General features: G+C 45.8%; 1 protein-coding gene across 2 annotated transcripts in view; it reads left to right on the plus strand.

Annotated features, from left to right (window-relative positions):
* PRKG1 (protein kinase cGMP-dependent 1) overlaps positions 1-20,140 on the plus strand; it is a 1,248,991-nt gene that overhangs the window by 81,968 nt on the left and 1,146,883 nt on the right. Inside the window, exon 1 of one of the 2 annotated variants that reach the window (XM_059397428.1) lies at positions 1,521-2,580. The exons of the other annotated variant lie outside the window; for it this stretch is intronic. Coding sequence (XP_059253411.1) covers positions 2,270-2,580 — 311 coding nt within the window. The 5' untranslated portion in view covers positions 1,521-2,269. Of the gene's footprint in view, positions 1-1,520; positions 2,581-20,140 lie in introns of those variants that run through there. 2 annotated transcript variants of the gene reach the window in all.

The following is a 20,140-nucleotide window of genomic DNA, read 5'->3' on the forward strand; positions in this document are numbered from 1 at the left end:
GAGACATTAAGTAATTCCATTTAGGCCTCAAATGAACCTTAAAAGATATCCCCTGTACGTTGCTTCTGATATATTTCTAGATATAAACTCTTGACCTGGGGGACCCCAATATAGATCTATAGGAAAAAGACATTTAGTTGAAAACATTTTCCCATGGAATTAAAGAATCCCCACAGGTTAAATAAAGTAAGAATTTGGCCTTTTGCCTGGGACCAGGAAATTGTCACAGAAGCTCTTTTTTAGAATAGAATCAGTTATACAAGCCACAGGCCTTCTGCTTGATTTAGTTTTAATCAAAACAACAATTCGGAACTATTTCACTGCTGTCAGTATTTGTGAGTTACTCATGGTCTGTTCACTACAAATGAGACTGTTTCGGGGATTATCCACTTTATATATTACATTCTGAAATAAGTGCATTTCTGAAAATGCCTGTCCATGTTGGAAAAGAAGAAAAATTAAGTGTCTTTTATCACCTGTGCTAAGAGCATTATGTCATGACCTGAGTGGAAGAATGTTTAAGATTGTATATCCTTTGTCATGCCTACCTCTAATTACAAACAGATACACTCTGAATGAAAAAGTTGGTTAATGTGCCATTAGCTAGCTGGTTTGTTTATTTTCCTTTTTTTCTCTTAGCTCAGATAGCTAAGATAGTTGTGTATTCAAAAGTAAAAGCAAAAAAAAAAAAAAATTTTTTTTTTTTTTGAGACCAATATATTCATTCTTGGCTAAGTTTAGATTCCAGGGAATAGTTCTGGATTGCAATTCGATTTTAATGTATTTTGTATGGACTTGTAGTGTTAAGGAATGGCCACATAGAGCATTGGTTTATAACACTGAGTGCTCAGGAATAGTAATTAGGGGGGCGCTAATAAAGGCTATAAAGTTGGACGAGTTCATGAAGTTTTAGACAAATAGTAAGAATTTAGGTGAGTAGTAAGTAAATACTTGTAGATTCTAAACATGTGTTCAGATGATGGGAGAATTCCCCCTCCACAGAGAGCTGCAACCGGATTGTCATCATTTTAGGAAATACTAAGTGGGCAGGGATGTGGGGGATGGGGGGGGTGGGATAGCACAGTTTTCTGCAGCCCATCTGGGCTCCCCCTGATCTTCACAGTTTGAGTCTTGCCATTCAAGTGTAAGGAGACCGTTCTAACAGCTTGGTTGTCACAGAAGGAATATTTTTAAAGATACAGTTCAAGTTCAGGATGGACTTTTTTGGCGCTTGGCATGGATTTTTCCTGCTCCCCCGGCCCCCCTCCGGTCCCTCACCCTAAGTTAAGCAAATGGAAGACGCGAGGCCCAGCGAGAAACTCTTCCGTAGACACTAGCTCAGGTAGGAGGGGGAGCTGAGCGGCCTTCTCGGGGCCCAGACCTGCCCAAGAGTTCCTCCGTGTGAGTTTGGAAGGGGAGGAAAGGGGAGCAGTGGGCAGGAGCGGAGGCAGGCCCCGCTTGGGGCGACGACCCACAAGCCCCGCCCCCTCCGCCCCTTCCCCAAAGGCACCTGCGCGTCAGGGAACCCCCCCCTCCCGGCGCGGGCTCTTCTCCGGCGGGAGGCAAGTTTCTTCTCCGGCGCTAGCCACCTGTGCGCGGCGCTCCGCGGGGGAAGGGTGGCGTGAGCGCGGGGACAGCGCGGCCACGCAGCTCGGGAGCCTCTGCTGGGGAGGCCGACGGCCAGAGCACCTCCGGACCCCGGGGCTTTCCGGATGCCGAGCCCGCCTTGCCCGAAGACGCGGCCAGGACCGTAGCCCAGCGGCCTCGAGGCCGGGGTGCCGGGGCGGGCAGAGAGGGGGAGGGCTGAGCGGGGGGTCCCCCCGGCTGGCGCCTCCCCGGTCTGGCGCGGGGTCCTCCCCAGCGTCTCCCCCACCTCCCCACCCCGAAGTGGCGCGCCCGCCCGCTCCGCCCCGCCGCGCGGCTTATCAGGAGCCCCAGGCGCAGCGCCCGCTTCCTCCGGCACCCGCCGCCCTGCGCCCGCCTCCGGCCCTGCGCTCGTCGCGCCGCGGCTCAGTCCCCGCTTGGACCTGCTGTCTCGCGGTCCCCACGCTCAGCCTCCCCGGCGGCCCGAGAAGTGGGAGCTGCACCGAAAGTCGGCGCCGGAGCGGCGGACTGGGCATGCTCAGAAGCCAGGGCTGGCTCTGGGCTCGAGTAGGAAGCGTCTGCACTCGGGAGGCGGCGGCGACTTTGGGGAAAGTTGACCGGAGAGGGGAGCAAGCCCCAAGGCGCGCGGCAGCGGCAGGCAGGCGCCCCGGCGGCCCGGAGGAGCATGGGCACCCTGCGGGATTTACAGTACGCGCTCCAGGAGAAGATCGAGGAGCTGAGGCAGCGGGATGCCCTCATCGACGAGCTGGAGCTAGAGTTGGATCAGAAGGACGAACTGATCCAGAAGCTGCAGAACGAGCTGGACAAGTACCGCTCGGTGATCCGGCCGGCCACCCAGCAGGCGCAGAAGCAGAGCGCCGGCACCTTGCAGGGCGAGCCGCGCACCAAGCGGCAGGCGATCTCCGCCGAGCCCACCGCCTTCGACCTCCAGGATCTCAGCCATGTGACCCTGCCCTTCTACCCCAAGAGCCCACAGTAAGCAGGGGTGCGGCGCCCTGTCGGTGGGGAGCTGCGGGTCTCTGTCTTGTGTGTCGGCCCCCGCCCCTCGCGCTTGCCATGTCTGTCCTCATGCTCGGAGATGGTGCATTCTAACGGGCGCTTCTCGCGCGCTGTGCACGTTTCTCAGAGCACACTCGCTGCACCTACGTTTGCCTTCGTGTCTTTGTCAGATGTCAAGCTATTTAAAAAAAAAATAGACATACACATTCATATATACCACCCACCGCACATAGTTTGAACGCGCCCCAGGTGTGTGTCCGGCTGTGTGTTTGTGTATGTGTGTGTGTGTGAGTGAGTGTGAGAAGAGGAATAAAAACCCCGTCTCCCCGATGCCCTGGCAGACCTGCCCAGCCGGAAAATCCTAAATGCAGGCTCATCAGACCTAAAATGAAATGCGTCTGATACCACCCTTACTTTCCCCGCTGGTGTGGCTCTCCCGGATTTCTCTACATGCCGGCGATTCACGCCGGTACCCCTCAAACCCCAACGTGCTGTCCTCGTCCAAGTGTCAAAAATAAGGAAAGACGCATAGAAAAGGGAAGATTTTTTTGATTTCCTGAATCGGATGGCATTCACAGCCCACAAATAGAAGCCCAGCCTGTTGATTAAAAAAATATATATATATATTTTTTCATACCATCCGAGGGAGATTGTTGCTTATTCTCCTTAAGGAATTTGCATAATGTTACCAGTGAGGTGTCTCAGACTTTCTGGAGGGTTGCAGGTTCCCAGGGTCAAGCGTGAGAAGTACACTTACCTTTACTGACAATGTGAACACATTATTTGCCTTACTCCTGGCTCCTGATGGAACCAATCTTGTATCCTTCTTGCGTTTAGAGAACTATGTTCCGATGTCAGTGGGCTTCATAACTTGGGTAGGAAAATCGAATCCAACTTGTTATACACCTCTCAACGCAGAGACCTCAGGGAGAGTAAAGTGACAGAGACGTGAGATTAACATAGAATGAGGAAGAGCACCCCAGTGACTGGTATTTTGAATTAGTAGGTAATGACATAATTGATAAAATGAAAGGTTTTGCTGCTCTATTCCCAACTACATCACACTGGCTGGATGACACGTGTTACATAAGAACACAAGCTCCCTTGGAACCCTGCACTTCCTAAATACAAGAAATTAAGGAGAAAGGATAAATACCGATTGTCTGCATTGATTTTGGGGAGCTATTGAGCATGTACTGATGATACTTTTGAAAACTTAAGAGTCATACCTACATTTGTTGGTTCCCATGGACCTTCTGCTGTTCCCCTTGCAGGTTTAGCTTATGAGGGAGTTTGTAAAAAAAAAAAAAAAAAAAAAAAAAAGAGGGAGTTTGTATTCTCCCAGAGTGTGGGGAGGAAACCATGAGGATAAACATTTTGGAGATTCTGACAGTAAGTTGCCCCAATCAGTTAGGCTTAGATTTGCCTTAGGAACACGAATGACTCGCATCTACTTCAACTTCTTCCAGTAAATTAATTTGCAGTCCCGACATGCTTGCCTGTTTTAGCTAACGAGGTACATGGCCATCTCTCCTGGGCCAAGTTTTGCATAATGAAAAAATAACTCAAAGACAGCTCTCTGCATTTTTAAGCATTGCATAGGATCTCATTTTAGTACCTGCAGGACTTTGGAGTAACAGAGAAAACTCTGCTTTTATAAAAAGACCTTTTTAATAGGTTTTATAATGAAGCATGATCGAGCCAGCTGATAACTCCAGTTAAACATTATATCAGAAAAGATCTGAAGGAATGTTGGAAGTAGGGAATGAGTCGTAGAAATGGGGTAAGTTTTAGAAGTCTCTTGGTGCTCAACATGTAGAACAACTAGATTTTTTTCCCCAAGTCCCTGGTGGAAAATGAAATTAGCGTGGCAAATAGTTCACACCATTCTGTTATAATAAACATTTTATCTATGGAACAATGCTGTGTGTTCTGATATTTATTTAATAACATGCTTTAAAGAAATCAGCTGCTTAAGGTATCACCATGATGGTTTCGGTGATTCTGAAGGATTATATTGAAGAAAAGGATAGAATGTCTTCCAAGCTTAAATAATTTTGGAAAAACATCTGTTCTTTTTTCACACTTACATAAAGAAAACCAGAATAAAATTGGCTTAAGTGGTAGAGTGTACCTTTCTTGAAAGAGAAGTTACATTGTATGCAAAATGATTATACCTTATGTCATTTGAATGATTGTGCAAGATAGCTCCCCAAAGAATTAGGAAAACTTGCCAAATCAAAGAAGACTCACTTGAATTTAAATTTATTTCACTCTAAGTAATCTGATTATTCAGGAGGACTGGCAACAAGTGGTTATGTCTTTATATTTTGCTTTTAGTGCAATTTATGTATAGTCCTATTAAACTCACAGATCATTGTGAGTTCGAGTTCAAAGGAAACCACCTAAATAGCCTAAAATGGGTTTCAAATTCACTTTCCTGTGAATTTTCTGTTCTCTTTTCATTAGATATAGGTAACTGCCCAGCTAAGCTTCTGTTCAGTTATCTGATAAATGCAATTTGCTTACTGAGATTGCCCTCTGAGGATTATAATTTTGAAAAACTTTTCTTTAATGATTTTTGATCATTTAAAAATAGGGTAAAATGTAAATTCTTAACTCACATCATTTTAACATTTTTGGTTTGGAATTTTCCCTATAAGCTGGGAATGGGAGGCAATGCTGTCTCTCAGCCGGGGAGCTCCTTCTGAATGTGTGTTTGTGTGTGTGTGTGTGTGTGTGTGTGTGTGTTTGTGTGTTGGGGTGTTCTTGTTTGTTTCTTTCACATCTGTGTAGAACTAGCCCTTAAATCCTTCCTCTGTTAGGAATGTGAAGCCAAGAACTGATGTAGAAGTTGGTACTCTATCCTATTACTACCACATAACTACTTGAGAATGTAAAACTATTAGGCCATATGTTTTGAAATAAATTGAGCAAATAACCCCTAAAAATGAAAAAAATACATAAAAAATATTCATTTTATGAGATCAGTCTGTTGGTTATATGTATGGGATGGTTCTTATGGACTTTTTCTCTTAAATTATTATTAATTAACATTTAATGCATTGTTTGCCCCAGGGATACAGGTCTGTGAATCACCAGGTTTACACATTTCACAGCACTCACCATAGCACATACCCTCCCCAATGTTCTTATGAACTTATAAAGTAATTTTATTTCATGCTATTTCTTTTCTGAAAACTCTGTAATAGGTCAGAACATTTAGTCTCTGGAAAGAAATAGCATGTTGTAAACTCTTTACCTGTTGTAAATATTCTCAAATCCTTTCCATTTTGCTGTCCCAGGGTTGCATATCATTTCAGTGGGACTGTATAGACTTAAATTCCTATAAAAAATTGTCAGTGTCTCTGACTTTTCATTCAGCTGGTACTTTTCACCCCAGAGGCAGCTGAATTTCAGACAACAATGATATGTTTTGTAATGTTTCACTCTTGGGTTGTGAAATACTTTGGAAGAGCTGGGAGTGAAAAGAAATGGATTTTCTTATTTTTAGGGAGGCATTAGTTATAAAAAGGTCGAATATGATCTCTTAAACCTGGACACTAACTAGTACATCTCTAGAGAAATAGTATCTTCCTAAAGGCTGTATGTTAAATTTTGTAGAAAAGTGGAGAGAATTCTAGAATTTTGGTATAATCATGGATGGTAGACATTAAAACACAGATTTATTCAGAGGCAGCAATTACATTCCAGTGGGCCCTACAGTTCAGCTGAATACTTTTCATGTCCAGCTATCCCGAGGGATTAGAGATGAGAGGGATGGAGGTCCTGAATTGAGGTGTTAATGCTACACAAGTAAGTATTCCAGAAAGCAGAGAGTAAGTTAAGTCGCAGAGGAGATGCCTAAGAGATGGCAAAATAGAATCGTGCCCCTCTAATTTCATGGCATGGGGACGTCTAGTGGAGGGGAGGAGGGGCTGCCTGACTTCGGCAGGTGCTCAGGGGATGAGAGGGGTGCGGTGGGAATGGACAGGACCCTCTGGGCGACAAACACATGGCACCATGACAGCAGCTAGTGGCGGCACCAGAATGTCATAGTGGGAGTTGAGGAAAAGCAAGTTTAGGCCACAGAGAATGCGATCCTTGCTTTGCATTTTACAAAGTAGGCAAGAGGGCATTTCTGCCCCTATTTCCAACACTCCGGGAGCACGAGCGTGCACGCGTGCACTGTCCAGCCGGCGAGCACCCGGTGTTCCCCATTAGCAAAGCTCCGCATCTCCCAGAGTCCCTTCAGCCCCGCACCTCCTACCAGCACTGCCCAGAGAAGAGCAGTAAGCGGCCCCACTGGGTGAGGGCGGGTCATGGAACCCAGCAGCAGACGTTCCAGTAGGCCAAGACACGGAGCCCCTCTCCCAAAGGAAACCACTTCCTCTCCCCACTCTCTTCGGGCACTCCTCATCGAAAATAATCTTTCATGCCCCAGACCCGCATGGCAGATTCCTTCCATACTGAGGCCACCGGGATGAAGATGAGAATTGAACCTGAAGTCGGTTTCTGAAATTCATCTCTCTTGTTTTGGCGGAGGAGTTCAAGTCCAACAGATCGCTGTCCTAATGGACTTTCCTGCTGAAGTTGCAGCGTTCATTTGACAGGACGGCCTGCACATTAAAACGGAGGTCCTGGGAGCTTTTAGAAAAACCTCTGAGACCAGGTTGCTAAGACCCTCTTAGGCTATTTTGGAACGTGGACAAGTGTGTGCCCCTGCCCCGGGGTTTATAATGAAACTGCGGACAAGCCCTACAACACGGGAGTCCCTGTGGCCAGCCTCCTTGCTCTCCTGGGCCACACTTCCAGGCACCGCTACTTAGTATTTCTCTGAAGAGCTGGGCACACCATGCTTCTGTTGTTGCTGTTTGCAGGTTGTAAGGCATATGGACACATTTTTTTGCCCTGTCTGCTTAGCCGTGGAGGGTCTCCATGGTATCCTAGCAACCGGATTGGAACACTAGGCTGCTGCTCTTTCTGCCACGTCTGCCCGTAGGTGCTGCTGCCCATCCAGGGCCCGGGCCTGCTGCTGGCACTCAGACCTTCGGTCTCGAACCGTCCCTGCTCCGAGAGAGCAGGAGACTATGGGATCCATAAGCATGTGGGGGGAAGCCGCAGTTCCCAGTACGCTCCCCAGCTAATTATGCAACCACATCTGTGGCATTTGGAATCCTAATGTGAGCGACGGAGCTGGCAAGACTTGCCACCCCTCCCCTGATAGCCCCCTCACGTCCTCGTACCCAGCCTCCTGGCACCCAGCCTCCTGACACCGGCTCTCCCTGTGCTCCTCCGCGTCTCCTTCACAGTCACTCTCCGCAAAGTTAAACAGGCCCAGCCTGTGTGAACTCCTTGAGTGTCACTGTGAGTGAGGGCGGAGGACTGTGCGCCGTCCAAAACCGGTCCTGCCCGTGGGAACAACGGCACAAAGACGGGGCTGCAGGGAAACAGGTGTTTAACAAGAGGTGGGGCTCCTTGCGCCCTCTCAAAAGGGCCTTGCATCGGCATGGGTTTTACGCTCACGGTTATTACCAGGGACACAGCAGGAGAGTATGGGGGGACGCAGAGAGGGGTGGGTGAGGGTGGGGTGCACAAAATGAGCATTCCGGGAAAGGCTCAAAGGCCAGGCATGGTGGATAGGGTAGGGCGAGGCAAGAGGAGCGTCGTGAGAGCTGAGCCAGAGTCGTGGAGATGCTGCGAAGGAGTGATGGGTTTTGTGGGTGAGTAAATAGGCAGTGACTGGAACGGAATTGACAGGTGTGTCAGCACTTGGTAGAGAAAGACAGCCGTAGGGAGGAGACGCCTGGACCGGAGGACATCAGGGACTGGACTTCTCCGGGAGCCGGAGCCATCCTGGGCTTTTGGCAGAGAACCTTCCAGATGTTTCCCTTTGGGCCATTGCTTGTTTTGAATGCCTTGTACTGTCCCTTTGAAACATTCCCGAGTCTGATAGCTAGAAGCGTTTGGGGGTGTTTGTGCCGGTCGTAGTGCAGACGAAAAGGATGAAGAGAGTAAGTTAGTGCATCACGGTTTCTGAAAAAAGCTAGGTTGGAAGGGCACTGCCTGTCTCCATCACAATGGCTACCATTTATGGAACACGTCTTCTGTGTCAGGCACTGCTCCCTGCGTTTTCCGTAGATTGTCTCTTTGATACTCAAACAGCCCTCCGAGGGAGACTCCAAATTACCCCCATTTCAATGCACTGAGACAGGTCATGGAGCTCAGAGAAGCTAAGACATGACTTGCCCAAGATCACATACTTTGTAAAAGGCCAAGCCTAAATTCCAACTCCAGAGCTGATTTCCTAAAGCCACTCGGCTTTTCTGCTTCCTGAAGGGCTGTGAGGTTTAGGCAGTGGTGCCCAGACTCACTGGATAGCATAGGGGCTGTTCTCAGGGGAGTGTCTGTCCACCAGGAATTAGGTAGGAGGCAGAAGTACTTGGGGAGAAGCAGAGAAGTAAGAGGACAGTGCTTCCCAGAGCGCACATTAGAATCATTTGGGGAACTTGAAAAAATCCAATGCCTGGGTTTTACCCCAAGCCAATGAAAGTGATAATGCTTGGGAGTACACACCCCCGTCAGAATTTTTAAAGATTTCCCCAGATAGCTCCAGTGTGAAGGACCCGGAGAAACTTCCCACTTCCCGCATTTCTGTTTGTGGAATGCTGTAAGTACTAGGGGCTTACAAAAGCAGTAGATTCCCCACCCCCACCAATTTATGGTTTATCCACCCACGCAAGTGTTCATTACTTGACCTAGCTCGTTGGTTAGGGTTAGGCTGCATGTTAGCATCACCTAGGGAGCTTAAAAAAGTTATCTTTCCTAGGGAGATGGGTCTCCTTGTGTCTAGAGATTCTGATGTAATTGCTCAGGGGTGGGTATGAGGAATGGATGTATTCCTTTAGCTCAGAGATGATTCGAAGACGAAACCAGTGTTGAGCACCTCTCCCATGGTCCTTTCAAGCTTGGTGGTTCCAGGTGATCTGAATTCTCATTCTTCGGGAAAGCGCTTTCCCCCGTCCACTTGGACCCACACAGACGCCCTGCTTGCCGTAGAGTCATGCTGCCTGGCTCCCATCTGCCCCCGGTTCCTGTAGCGGCTGCACCTGTTGGTCTGTCAGTCCGAGGGTTCTCTCTGGGGTTACCTACTGGGACCCGGGCACACAAAAGTGGCAGCAGCTGCATTCGAAAGGTAAGTGTGTTTCCTCTTTCCTGCCAAGCACGAGTCCTGGCCAGTGTTCAAATATGCCAGTCGTTAGGATCAGCCATCATGTGTTTTCCACTCCCAGGGGGCCGCTGCCTAATTAAGCAGGAAGAGTGTTTCCTTGGGTCCCAGATACTTCCGTGAGGCGTTGAGTTTGAGAAGGTGAGCCGATGCTGAGCCCGCTGGAGGAGGAGCCCTGGGCTTGCAGAGCCTCTCCTTCTGGTATGTGGTGTCTCTGCAGCCAGCTATGGTTTTTTTTCCTACAGATATTTTATCCTTTTAAGGCAAACAGCCTGTGCTCGGGCTGAGGAGTACTTTCCAAAGAGGCTTCAGGGAAAGCAGAGTGAACACTAAGCTCTCAGTCCCCTTTCCAGAATGTTTGGTTTGCGTGAGCAGACCTGGGCACGGCTGACAGAGGAGAGGTCCAAGTGGGTACCCACCATGTGTCCCTCAACAAGCGCTCCTGGTGGGGACGGGAATTCCTGCGCCTCAAGCTCACAGCCCACTACGGCCTGATTGCCCATCTTGGGATCTCTTCGTGCCTTCTCTCCCTTTATATTGTGGTTAAAAACTCTCAAGATGTTCCTAAACATCTCTGATAGGGGCCTACGTACTTTTGCAATTTAATTGTCTTCCCAGATGAGGATCAGCCAATATAGCACTTTGTATAAGTGAAGAAAGTAGCTAACATAATTGCAGACACTTTTTGGTAGAAATAATCTTTGAATGGGAGTTAGCGAGACGCTTTTTTGTCCCTTTCGCGCCTCCTTCTAAAATACGAAAATGTATTAAGCTGACAGCATGTAAGCGCGGGCCTGATATGATAGAGCTGCCCACAGGACTGGGGGCATGAACTGCACAGGGAAGTTAAGCATAAGGAAAGTAAACACTTCCATTACGCATCCAGCTTCGTGCCATGCGTTTGGTTACTGGACCTAAATGGGGAATAGAGGAAAGGATGAGTAGTATAGAAAAAAAAAATCAGTGATGACTTAGTATTAATGTACATGAATTCCACCAGTGTCAAAAATAGAGTGAGTTAGTACTAAAAACCTTTGCCTCACTAAAGATCATAAGTGCTAATTAAACTTCACCAAAATTGCTTTGAGACTGATGCCATTTCATTGACTTCTGCATAGAGGTGTAGTGACTTAGACCGTGCAAAGCAGAAGGTAAATAGCTTAAATTATTAACATGTGTCAGAAGTTGGTCTCCTAATGCTGGTGACCTTCTACTATCTAGTTTTATGTTCTCACTTCTAGAAGATACCTGCTCTTTAGGAATGCACTGTATTTCTTTGAACACGAACCGATTATAATGTCAGCCAGTGAGTTTAATTTGGTTAATTGTATTCATTGTCAGTGATGACAAATACACCTGAGTTGAGCAAAATAATTTTGCTGTTTTCTGAAGCCATTGTATTAAGGTAATATCAGGCTTTCACGGGATTGGGGCCAAGGAATAATGAGATAACATGAGGGGAGAAACATCTCCTTTCTGGACCTACTATATATCATCTTAATGGCCAGACTCTATCAATAAATTACAGCTTTGTGCTTCTAAGTCTGGACTGAGAGGAAAGAAGGAGGGCTTGTCACGACACGGAAGAAAAGTGGGATTCTGAACGTTGCCCCTCTGGGTTGGAGGGTGGCTTGACCACCCTCCCGTGCCTGCAGGTGGCTGCCGATCGCGCTGTCCACACTGGAGCAACCTCACACCCCGTCTTCCTGAGACGCACTTTGCCTGAATCACGGGTGACCGAGTAGCACGTTTTATATTACGGCGAGGCAGGAAAGATGGCCCTCTATTAGACTTGTACCGGTCTGACAGGATGTCACCAGCTCCTTTACAGAGGAATATTCAACATCTGAATGTGACAGGTACATTTTGCTCGGTCGGTAGTGGTAACTCGTTATGTCAGTGGGAGGGGAGAAACAAGGAGAGAAAGTGTGGGAATCCCCAGGGCGCCCGCGGCCTGCCTCAGCAAGCATGATCATCTCTGGGCATCGCGAGTTTCACCGGAGCTAAATGTTTACCCCCTTATTTAGGAGATGTCTGAGGATAGCAAAACTTCAAAGAACAGGCCCACAGAAACTCAGATGAGTGAAAGTAGTTTCCTGACTGGAAGATCCATTCAGCGAATCCCTCTTGGTTTTGAGTAAAGGCGTTGCATTTAAGACAACATTTTCAGTTCTGAGTTGTTAGAGGAACATCTTTTTTTTTTTTTTTTTTTTTTTTTTTTCCTTTTCCTTAGCATGTGGTATAGTACAAAATGAAAGAATTGCTCCAAGTTTCTGGCTATTCACTTAATACTCAACTTTGTAAAAATGTAATACACAAGTCTGTCATACACTTGTATAAACAGTGTTTCTGTTAGAGATCTGAAAAGGTTTTTTTTGTTTGGTTGGTTGGTTGTTTTTTTTAAAGTAGTGGTAGCCTTGGGGCGCCTGGGTGGCTCAGTGGTTTGGGCTGCTGCCTTCGGCTCGGGTCATGGTCTCAGGGGCCTGGGATCGAGCCCCGCATCGGGCTCTCTGCTCCGCAGGAAGCCTGCTTCCCTCTCTCTCTCTCTCTCTCTGCCTGCCTCTCTGCCTACTTGTGATCTCTGCCTGTCAAATAAATAAATTAAATCTTAAAAAAAAAAAAAAAAGTAGTGGTAGCCTCGATCAGGAAATAGTCATTTTTCTTTTTCTTCAAAATTTCACTCTAGACTTTTGGTAGTTCTTCATGAAAGGGAAAGAGGACATGAAAAATTATCTGTCTGACTCGGCCTTCTAGATGTTTTAACATTCCTTAGTCTGGAGACCTCCCTTCTCTTGTGGGGACAAGAGGAGATAAGGACTACGCCATTCCTGACTTGGGACGTGCTGGATGGCCCACAATTAAATGGCTATTCCTTTGAAATGATCCTCATGAAAAGGAATGACAACTAACATAACAAGCCCACTGTGAACGGAACCTCTTTTACTAACTTCTTGCTACCTCTTCACATGCTTGATGAAGTCATCCAGCCTTGGTTTTTTTCTCATTGCATTGCTAAAGACATTAACCTGTTCCTCTCCCCTTCTCTTTGGGTTTTGGTGGGAAATGTCTGGACTAAAAAAAAAACAAAACAAAACATGTTGTAGTTTTTTTTGGGTAGGCAACTGCTAACATAGTATGGTCTCTGCCTTTTGAAATAATAACTAGAGGAAAAACCTCCAGAAATGGAGGGTTTAGGCACTTGGACACATCATCTATGTGTGTTTGAGAATTTGCTGACATGTTGAATAATTAATTATAAGGAGTTACTTCAGAAAATTCTGGTATCTGAAGAGTACCCTATTTCCGTCAAAAGGTCTAATTCCATCTGTCATATAATCATGATTATTTTAAGCAATCCAGAGGTAACCTTGAGAGATTAGAAGAGAACCAGTATTGAAGTATTTTGGGGAAGATACCCCCTCAAGATGTACAGAGAGGTGAATCAAGGGGAATGCATCTCTAGAACTTTCATAATAAAGTATAAAACAATATGTTGGTCAACCCCGAGTAGGCTACCTTTCTCAGGTGACCCTTTCTCTCCTGTGGCTTCTCTAATCTTTCCCCACCACTGCTGTCTGCACCCTCCACCTCATCGATCAGCACGGAGCAGGCCTCCACCTTCTGGATTCCTAAGTGTTACTGTCAGGGTGATAAATGGAAAGTAACCCAAGGATGCATTTATTTGTGTTGGCAAGACTGGCGTTCTCTGCCAGATGAACTTAGAGGTTATTAAAAAATATCTAGGTGAGCCCTTGCTCATGGGTTTGCGAATCATCTATGACACGTTCTTTTGCTCCCTGCTTTGTGACTCCCATTTCTGTATTTCTAGCTGCTGTTTGTGATTCATTACGTTGCTTTATCACCATAACGGGGAAAACTTTGTTCTTCAAACTGGGCTCACATTTTTGACTCCTTCATCTTCTTCCTTCCTTTATTTATTTATTTATTTATTTATTTATTTATTTATTTCTGGGCATGGAGAACCATTTCTCTCCTCTTCATGGAAATCCTTCATAAATTGTAGGTAGTGAATGTTATTTGTCTTAGTGTGTGCTCCCTCTGCTCTCTGATTTCCTCTCTCACGGGGATTTTGTAAAGCTGGTAGTGTTAGCATCCCATTTTTTCAGATGCGGAAAATGAGGCACAAAGAAGTTCAACACCTTGGCCCAAATAAGATATTGGGCCACAGCACTCAGATGCACATCTGCATGACCCCAGAGACCACGCTCATTCTGCATGCACTCTGTGGTGTCGCCAGTTGTCCCGACTGCTCAGTGTTTAGCACAAGCTCTGTTTCCCATTCCCTTTCACAGTTTTGTTCCTTTTATTGAACTCCTCAGTAATTTTTTTATATATGTGCATTTTCCATATGCCATCTACCCATAGACCAGTCTCTTTTAGGGACCAGCAAACCCGAGTGTCATGGAAGGTTCTTCTCATGATAAAGCTGTGTTTCTGCTGTATTCAAATTGTTGCTAAGTACAACTACTTGTGGTTAAGGTTAAGGTTTTTGGGGTTTTGTTTTGTGGGGTTTCTTTTGTTCTATCATATATGGAAAGTTTTCCCCATTCTGTACTTGTATATTTTGGATCTTTTTGGTAAAGAAAAAATTCCAGTGGCCTTTGTTTGCCCTTATTGAATCAAATTTTCATTTAGAGAAATGTTCCCACAATTTATCAATGGTTCATTTCTTTATCCCCTCCCCCACCTCGAGATTAGCATCTTAATTTAATTGAGTAGAAGTAGGAAGTTTATCAAGTACTTTCTGATTCTCTTTCCTGGAATAAGAATAAGATATTCTGTAGATTGAATTTCAGTTGTTTGGTTATTTGTTTAGTGGCTTATCAAAATATTACTGGAGTAACCCCTGTGGTGTAGGGCTATACTAGATGACTCTCTCGCCCCTGAATTATTTAACACCTGAAAATCTGTGGTTTTAGAATAGTTGCTCAAGAAGACATTGCTTTTCTCAGACACTCTTCCAGCATGGAATGGGCCCAGCATACCTGGGCTGGAGTCAGGGGTCCAGGTCTCCGTGTCTGATTTGTAGTTTTGTTCTTCATAACCATCGGAGTTTGAATTTCTGAGCATGGGTCATTATTTGGTTGACCTCTGCTCCCCACAGAAAACAAAACCAGTGTCTCTTTTGCTCTGCATTGTATCCCTGGAGCCCTGGACAGACCTGGCACAGAGCAGGTGTTTGATAATTCTTTGTCAGAGAAAGGACACGGTGAAGCCTCTTTGCCTTCCTAGCCTTCAGAAGCCTCAACTATTAAGTTTTAAGCATTTTAGTTTTCACCTAAAAGACTGGGATTCTCTAGTTGAGCCCAGTGTGGGGCTTGCGCTCACAATCCTGAGACCAAGACCTGAGCTGATGGTCAGGAGTTGGGTGCTCCTTTGACTGAGCTATCCAGGCGCCCCTGGGATGATAGTCTTGAAAAGTTTAGTTTGAATAATCTGTGATTCTTAATTGCGTTCGCAAGGAAGCTTACTTGTCTTCCAACTGAAATAAATGTCTCATCTTAAGTTCTGCAGCATAAGACCTCATTAATTGGTTAACCTTGAAAAGTAAATGGCTTGGTTGCTGAGAAATGCAAGCCTAGAATTCATGGAAAGAGTCACAGGAGTGTCTCTTCAGATTCATAATTCCATTCACACACATAGCTAGGACGCTCACTAACAAAATCCTGGCACACTTATGAGCATAGCTTGCTAATTTTGACTATCCCCAAATCCCAATTAGGAGATGGTGGAGCCCATCAAGCTCATGATAAAATACCATTTCAGTAAGTTCGTGTCTCAACAATAGCCCAAATGCAGCAGAAATCTTAAAGGCTGGTTTTATTCGGCATCCTGTCCCTCAGCACCTCAGGGAGGACCCTGAGAACCCCTAATCCTGGAAGAAAACTTTTTCCATCTCATCTGATCCTAGGCTCCTGTGAATAAATTATGTGATACATTCTGAATAAATTCTGTCTGAGGATAAGTTCCTGGAAGGCCTGTGTGCCCATACAGCCGTGTGTCTTGTATCTAGGAAGAGTGAGTTGTGATGACCACTCAGTTTCATTGGCGAGAAAGATGAATGCACACGCGCTCTCGCTGATGCCTTCTAAGAGCTGATTGAATAAAGAAGGAGTGATTGTCTTCATTTTACAGAAAAAATAATTAAGGACCAAAGAGGAGAAGCGATACTACCCAAATCCAACAGCTCTATGTGACGGCCCTGTGAATACAGCAGGCTATCAGCCTCGATTCGCCCTTCTTTCCACTCTCAGCAGTATCCAAGCTCTCGTGGGATTGCCTTGAACATCCAGAGTCCTGGGGTCCAGCAGTGCACTTCCAGGCAATGCAAGCAGTTAGGTTTGGAATATAGTAGGGATGTTGGGTGAGGGTCTTAGCCTTGACGTGCTTGCTGCTTTACCCTTACTAGGTATATGACGTTGTTATAAATGAGGATTGTAACACCTGCCACGACTAGAGGTCACATTTGTGAGGCCCTCAGCACAGCGCCCCCCCACATGTAGTACGGGCTCCACACATAGCAGAAAACATTGTCCTATTTGTTGAGCTCATGAAACCAGGTTCCATTATTAAAGGGCTCATACACGTCTCCAGCCAGACCAAAGAATGTGAGGTGGAAAGCGTTTCGGTAATGCCAAGGTCCTCAAGTAGAGCCCGAAGCAACCGAGCCTGGCTTTGCTAAGTGTGACTCAGAGGGAGACAGAGTGACAGCGTGCGCCCTGCATGGCTTCTGTGTGGGCTCACTGGGAGTTCCATGATAATATAGTTTCTCTTATTCAATGAGCAGCTACAGGCCTACAGAGAAGTCAAGGATGGATTGGTCAAGTTGGAACTGAGTGCTATGCATTTAAATTATGTTAGGAAATCATAGTGAAAATGGTTGTCCTAAAAACTGTCTGTGCTCTAAAGACAGGATATGTATTTGGAGGTCATTCTTTGCAGATGCATTTATGGGAAATCATAGTAATATTGTTCTTAGCATTTCACTTTAACACAGAAGACTACGCCGGCCATCGCAGCGCTCCAACTGGGGAGCCCTGTGCATTTTTAAAGACCCACTGCTTTCATGATTTGATTTCAGCCCATCAGAAGTATTTAGAGCAAAGTGCCTTTTCTGTTTCCTGAAACGTTTGCAGAGAACTTAGGCACTGATGATGGATTTCTATTTGAAAACCATTCATTTCCAACTTGAATATTTGCTGTCCAGGCTAAGAAGCCATCAGAGGCAGAATATAATCTTAGCCTATAAATGCTTTTTGCTAATGACTTTGATAGTACATCTCAAAATGTCTTTCCAAAAACAATGTGATTGTGAGTGAGAGCAGTGATAACAAGCCCTATTAGCCTGTGGAGGAATGCAGTCATGGTCTCAGACACGTTCTTGACGGTCATGGTGATGAGCTGATAATGGAAAAGCTTTACAATAAAAATAGAAATACTTGTTTATTTTGAAATGTGTTGTGTGGTACCAAAAAGATAGATTATTTTTAACAGCCCTATTGAGGGATAATTTACATACCATAAAATTAGCCCACTGTACATGTACGGTGCAGTGATGTTTAGTAAATTTATGGAGTTGTACAGCTATGGGCACAATCCAGATCTGGAACATTACTCTTACTCCCCCTAATTACCTGGGGCTCACTTGTGGTCAGTCTCTTCCCCACCCCCCACCCCAGGCATTCATGGATCCACTTTTTCTCTTTATAGATTCACGGTTTACGTCCCTTTCATACAAACAAGACTCTTATTTTGCCAATGATACCAATTCGTTCGAAAGAGCATGTGACATCAGTTTATGGTTTAGCAGGAAGTTTGGAGTGTTAAGATTGTAATTGACCTACACTGTTTGTCCTTGACATTCAACATTGAATCTCACTTGTGTAAGACAAATTCAAGTGGACTATTTTTTGGCTGTTGTGCTTGGATTAACACAGAAACTGAAGAGTTTAACTTTGTGTCTAGATCTAGAACTTAACGAACTGGTTAAAACTAACAGCAGTAGTAGCAGGTTGCGACTTCTGGGATACTTCCTGGGCTGGAGCATTCTGCTGGCGGGATTAAGGTGCATTTTAAAAGATCTTCAGAATAGTTCTGAAAGGTAGAGTACCTTTGCTCCATGTTAGAGGAAGTAAAAGTGAAACTGACTCAGAGAAGTTGCGTACTTTGCCCAAGACCACACAGCGCTGCCTGGTCCAACGTCCCTGCATTTGGCTACTGTAAGGGAAGTTATTTATTGAGCGGTACCATGCTAAGCCGACCATATGGCTTGTACCTGTCTACACCTTCCCAGCTCACAAGCCTATCCGCTTCGATTTCCCGTTTTCTTTAGCACAAACCCATATTCTTGAAGCCACCCTCCCACTTGCCGTCTGCGCTTCCCGTGCACCTCCTGCCAGCAAAGAAGAAAGCACGAAGGAGTTAAAGAGAAGCCCGCACGCGTGAGGTGGATGCAGTAGGATAGATCAGGCAGCCGTTTTGACATGGGAGAGATGCAGACAGAGGAGTATGTAAATTATGAAATAAAAGAAAACACCAGAGTACAGAAGAGAGGTAGAAGAGAAAATACGCCTCACAGGATTTGGGCAGAAGAGAGAAATTTCAGTTCTCTAGACATGCCTGAGGGTGGTGGTCTCAGGAGAAGAGTAGAGGGTGGAGGGTTTCCGTGGAAACTCTTAAGGATGGACCCCTTAGAGCAGGAAGGATTCGAAGGGGTTCTTATGCTCTGAAGCTGAAAACTGATGAACAGGGATGGATGGCCCCCAGGGTGGGGGACCCTGTCCCCCCGCCGCAGGGGGACACTGAGGTGTGTGCCCAGTGGACTCTAGCTCATCTCACCGAAGACCCTGGTTTACAACGTGGCTGGCTGCGCTCCCCAGAAGCCTTTGCTCTGATGCCAGGCAGCCCTGCCTGGTGCAAAGGCTTCTGGATTCCCAGCCAAGTGGGGAGTTTGCCAGATCTGTTGCTTATTCAGCAGTGAAATGAGGTGGCACTGTTAGCTTGCTTTCTTATTGCGCACGCACCAGGAATGAAGTTTCAGTTTGAGAGAATAAAGAATAATCTTACTTTGAGGATTCACTGGGGGATTGACAAAAGGGATTTCAGAGACGATAAACTGTTTCATGCGTTTGCAGGAAGCTGCAGATTCGAGCTTCACCTACACATGTGGTTGGAGGTCTTCAATGCCAGTGGCCAAATTGAGGGTTTTTTGTTTGTTTGCTTTTTTGTTTGTTTGTTTGTTTTTAATGCCAATAAGCTCCAGCGAAGGTGGTGAGGTTTGTGTGTGGGACTGGTTTTGGTCAATACACATTCCAAGGCAGGTGGGAATTCAGAATGTTAGCAGTACCCATGGCACGCACTCAGATGCGAAAGATTTAGAGCAGTTGCATAAAAATGCATGCGAGGCCGCAGGATTTTCAGATACACCCTGTCATTCATTGAGCAGGTTGCCGCTACTTGTCTGAGTTTTGTTGAGTTGCAGAATCCTGAATGGCAGGAAGAACACAGCAGATATAGAGATCACAGTGGCTCCCTGGACGGGGAGGCAGCCTCGTTACTCAGGAACTTGTCAGAAAGGCAGGTGCGTAAGTCTGACCACAATTCATAGAAATGGAAACCATGAATGAGGTCCCAGCAGTCTGTATTTTAAGGATCCCTCTGGGTGGTTCTGATGCGCCCAAAGAAGCGCTGGAATAACAAGATGGGAATTTAGGACTCTGTGTCCACTGCATCATAAAGACACCTTGTGGGAACAGACCGTGGTCACTTTCACCCCCACACACCCTCAAGGCCACAACCTCATTGTGCTTTCTTCGCAGCACTTTGTTTTTAATTTGTTTTAATTTGTCTAAAATTACTTGTTTCCCATTTTTTGTCTTTCCAGAGGGCTCTGTGTAAGCTCACTGATATTGACTGGAGCCCAGGTCTGTGCCTGGCACATGAGAGGGGTGTGGTAAGCCAGCAGTTGCACGGGTTTCTCCCACAATCCAAAATTAGAGGATTCCTATGAGACTTTGCATAAGCTAAGGGTTAGAAAGCAAGGGCATAATCATCATTAATGTATATGGAATTCTTTTACATTGTTAAATATTATTGACTACATTCCCTAAGCTGTGTTTTCCATCTCTGTGTCTTATTTATTTAATAGTTGGGAGTTTATACCTCCTAATTTCCATCACCTGTTTCACCCATCCCCCATCTTCCTCCCCTCTGACAACCGCTGGTTTGTTATCACATTTATAAGTCTGTTTCTGCTATTTGTTGTTGTTTTTGTAATTTGTGTTTTTT

This window comes from Mustela nigripes, chromosome 4, assembly GCF_022355385.1.
Source record: "Mustela nigripes isolate SB6536 chromosome 4, MUSNIG.SB6536, whole genome shotgun sequence".
NCBI classification, from domain to species: Eukaryota; Metazoa; Chordata; class Mammalia; order Carnivora; family Mustelidae; genus Mustela; species Mustela nigripes.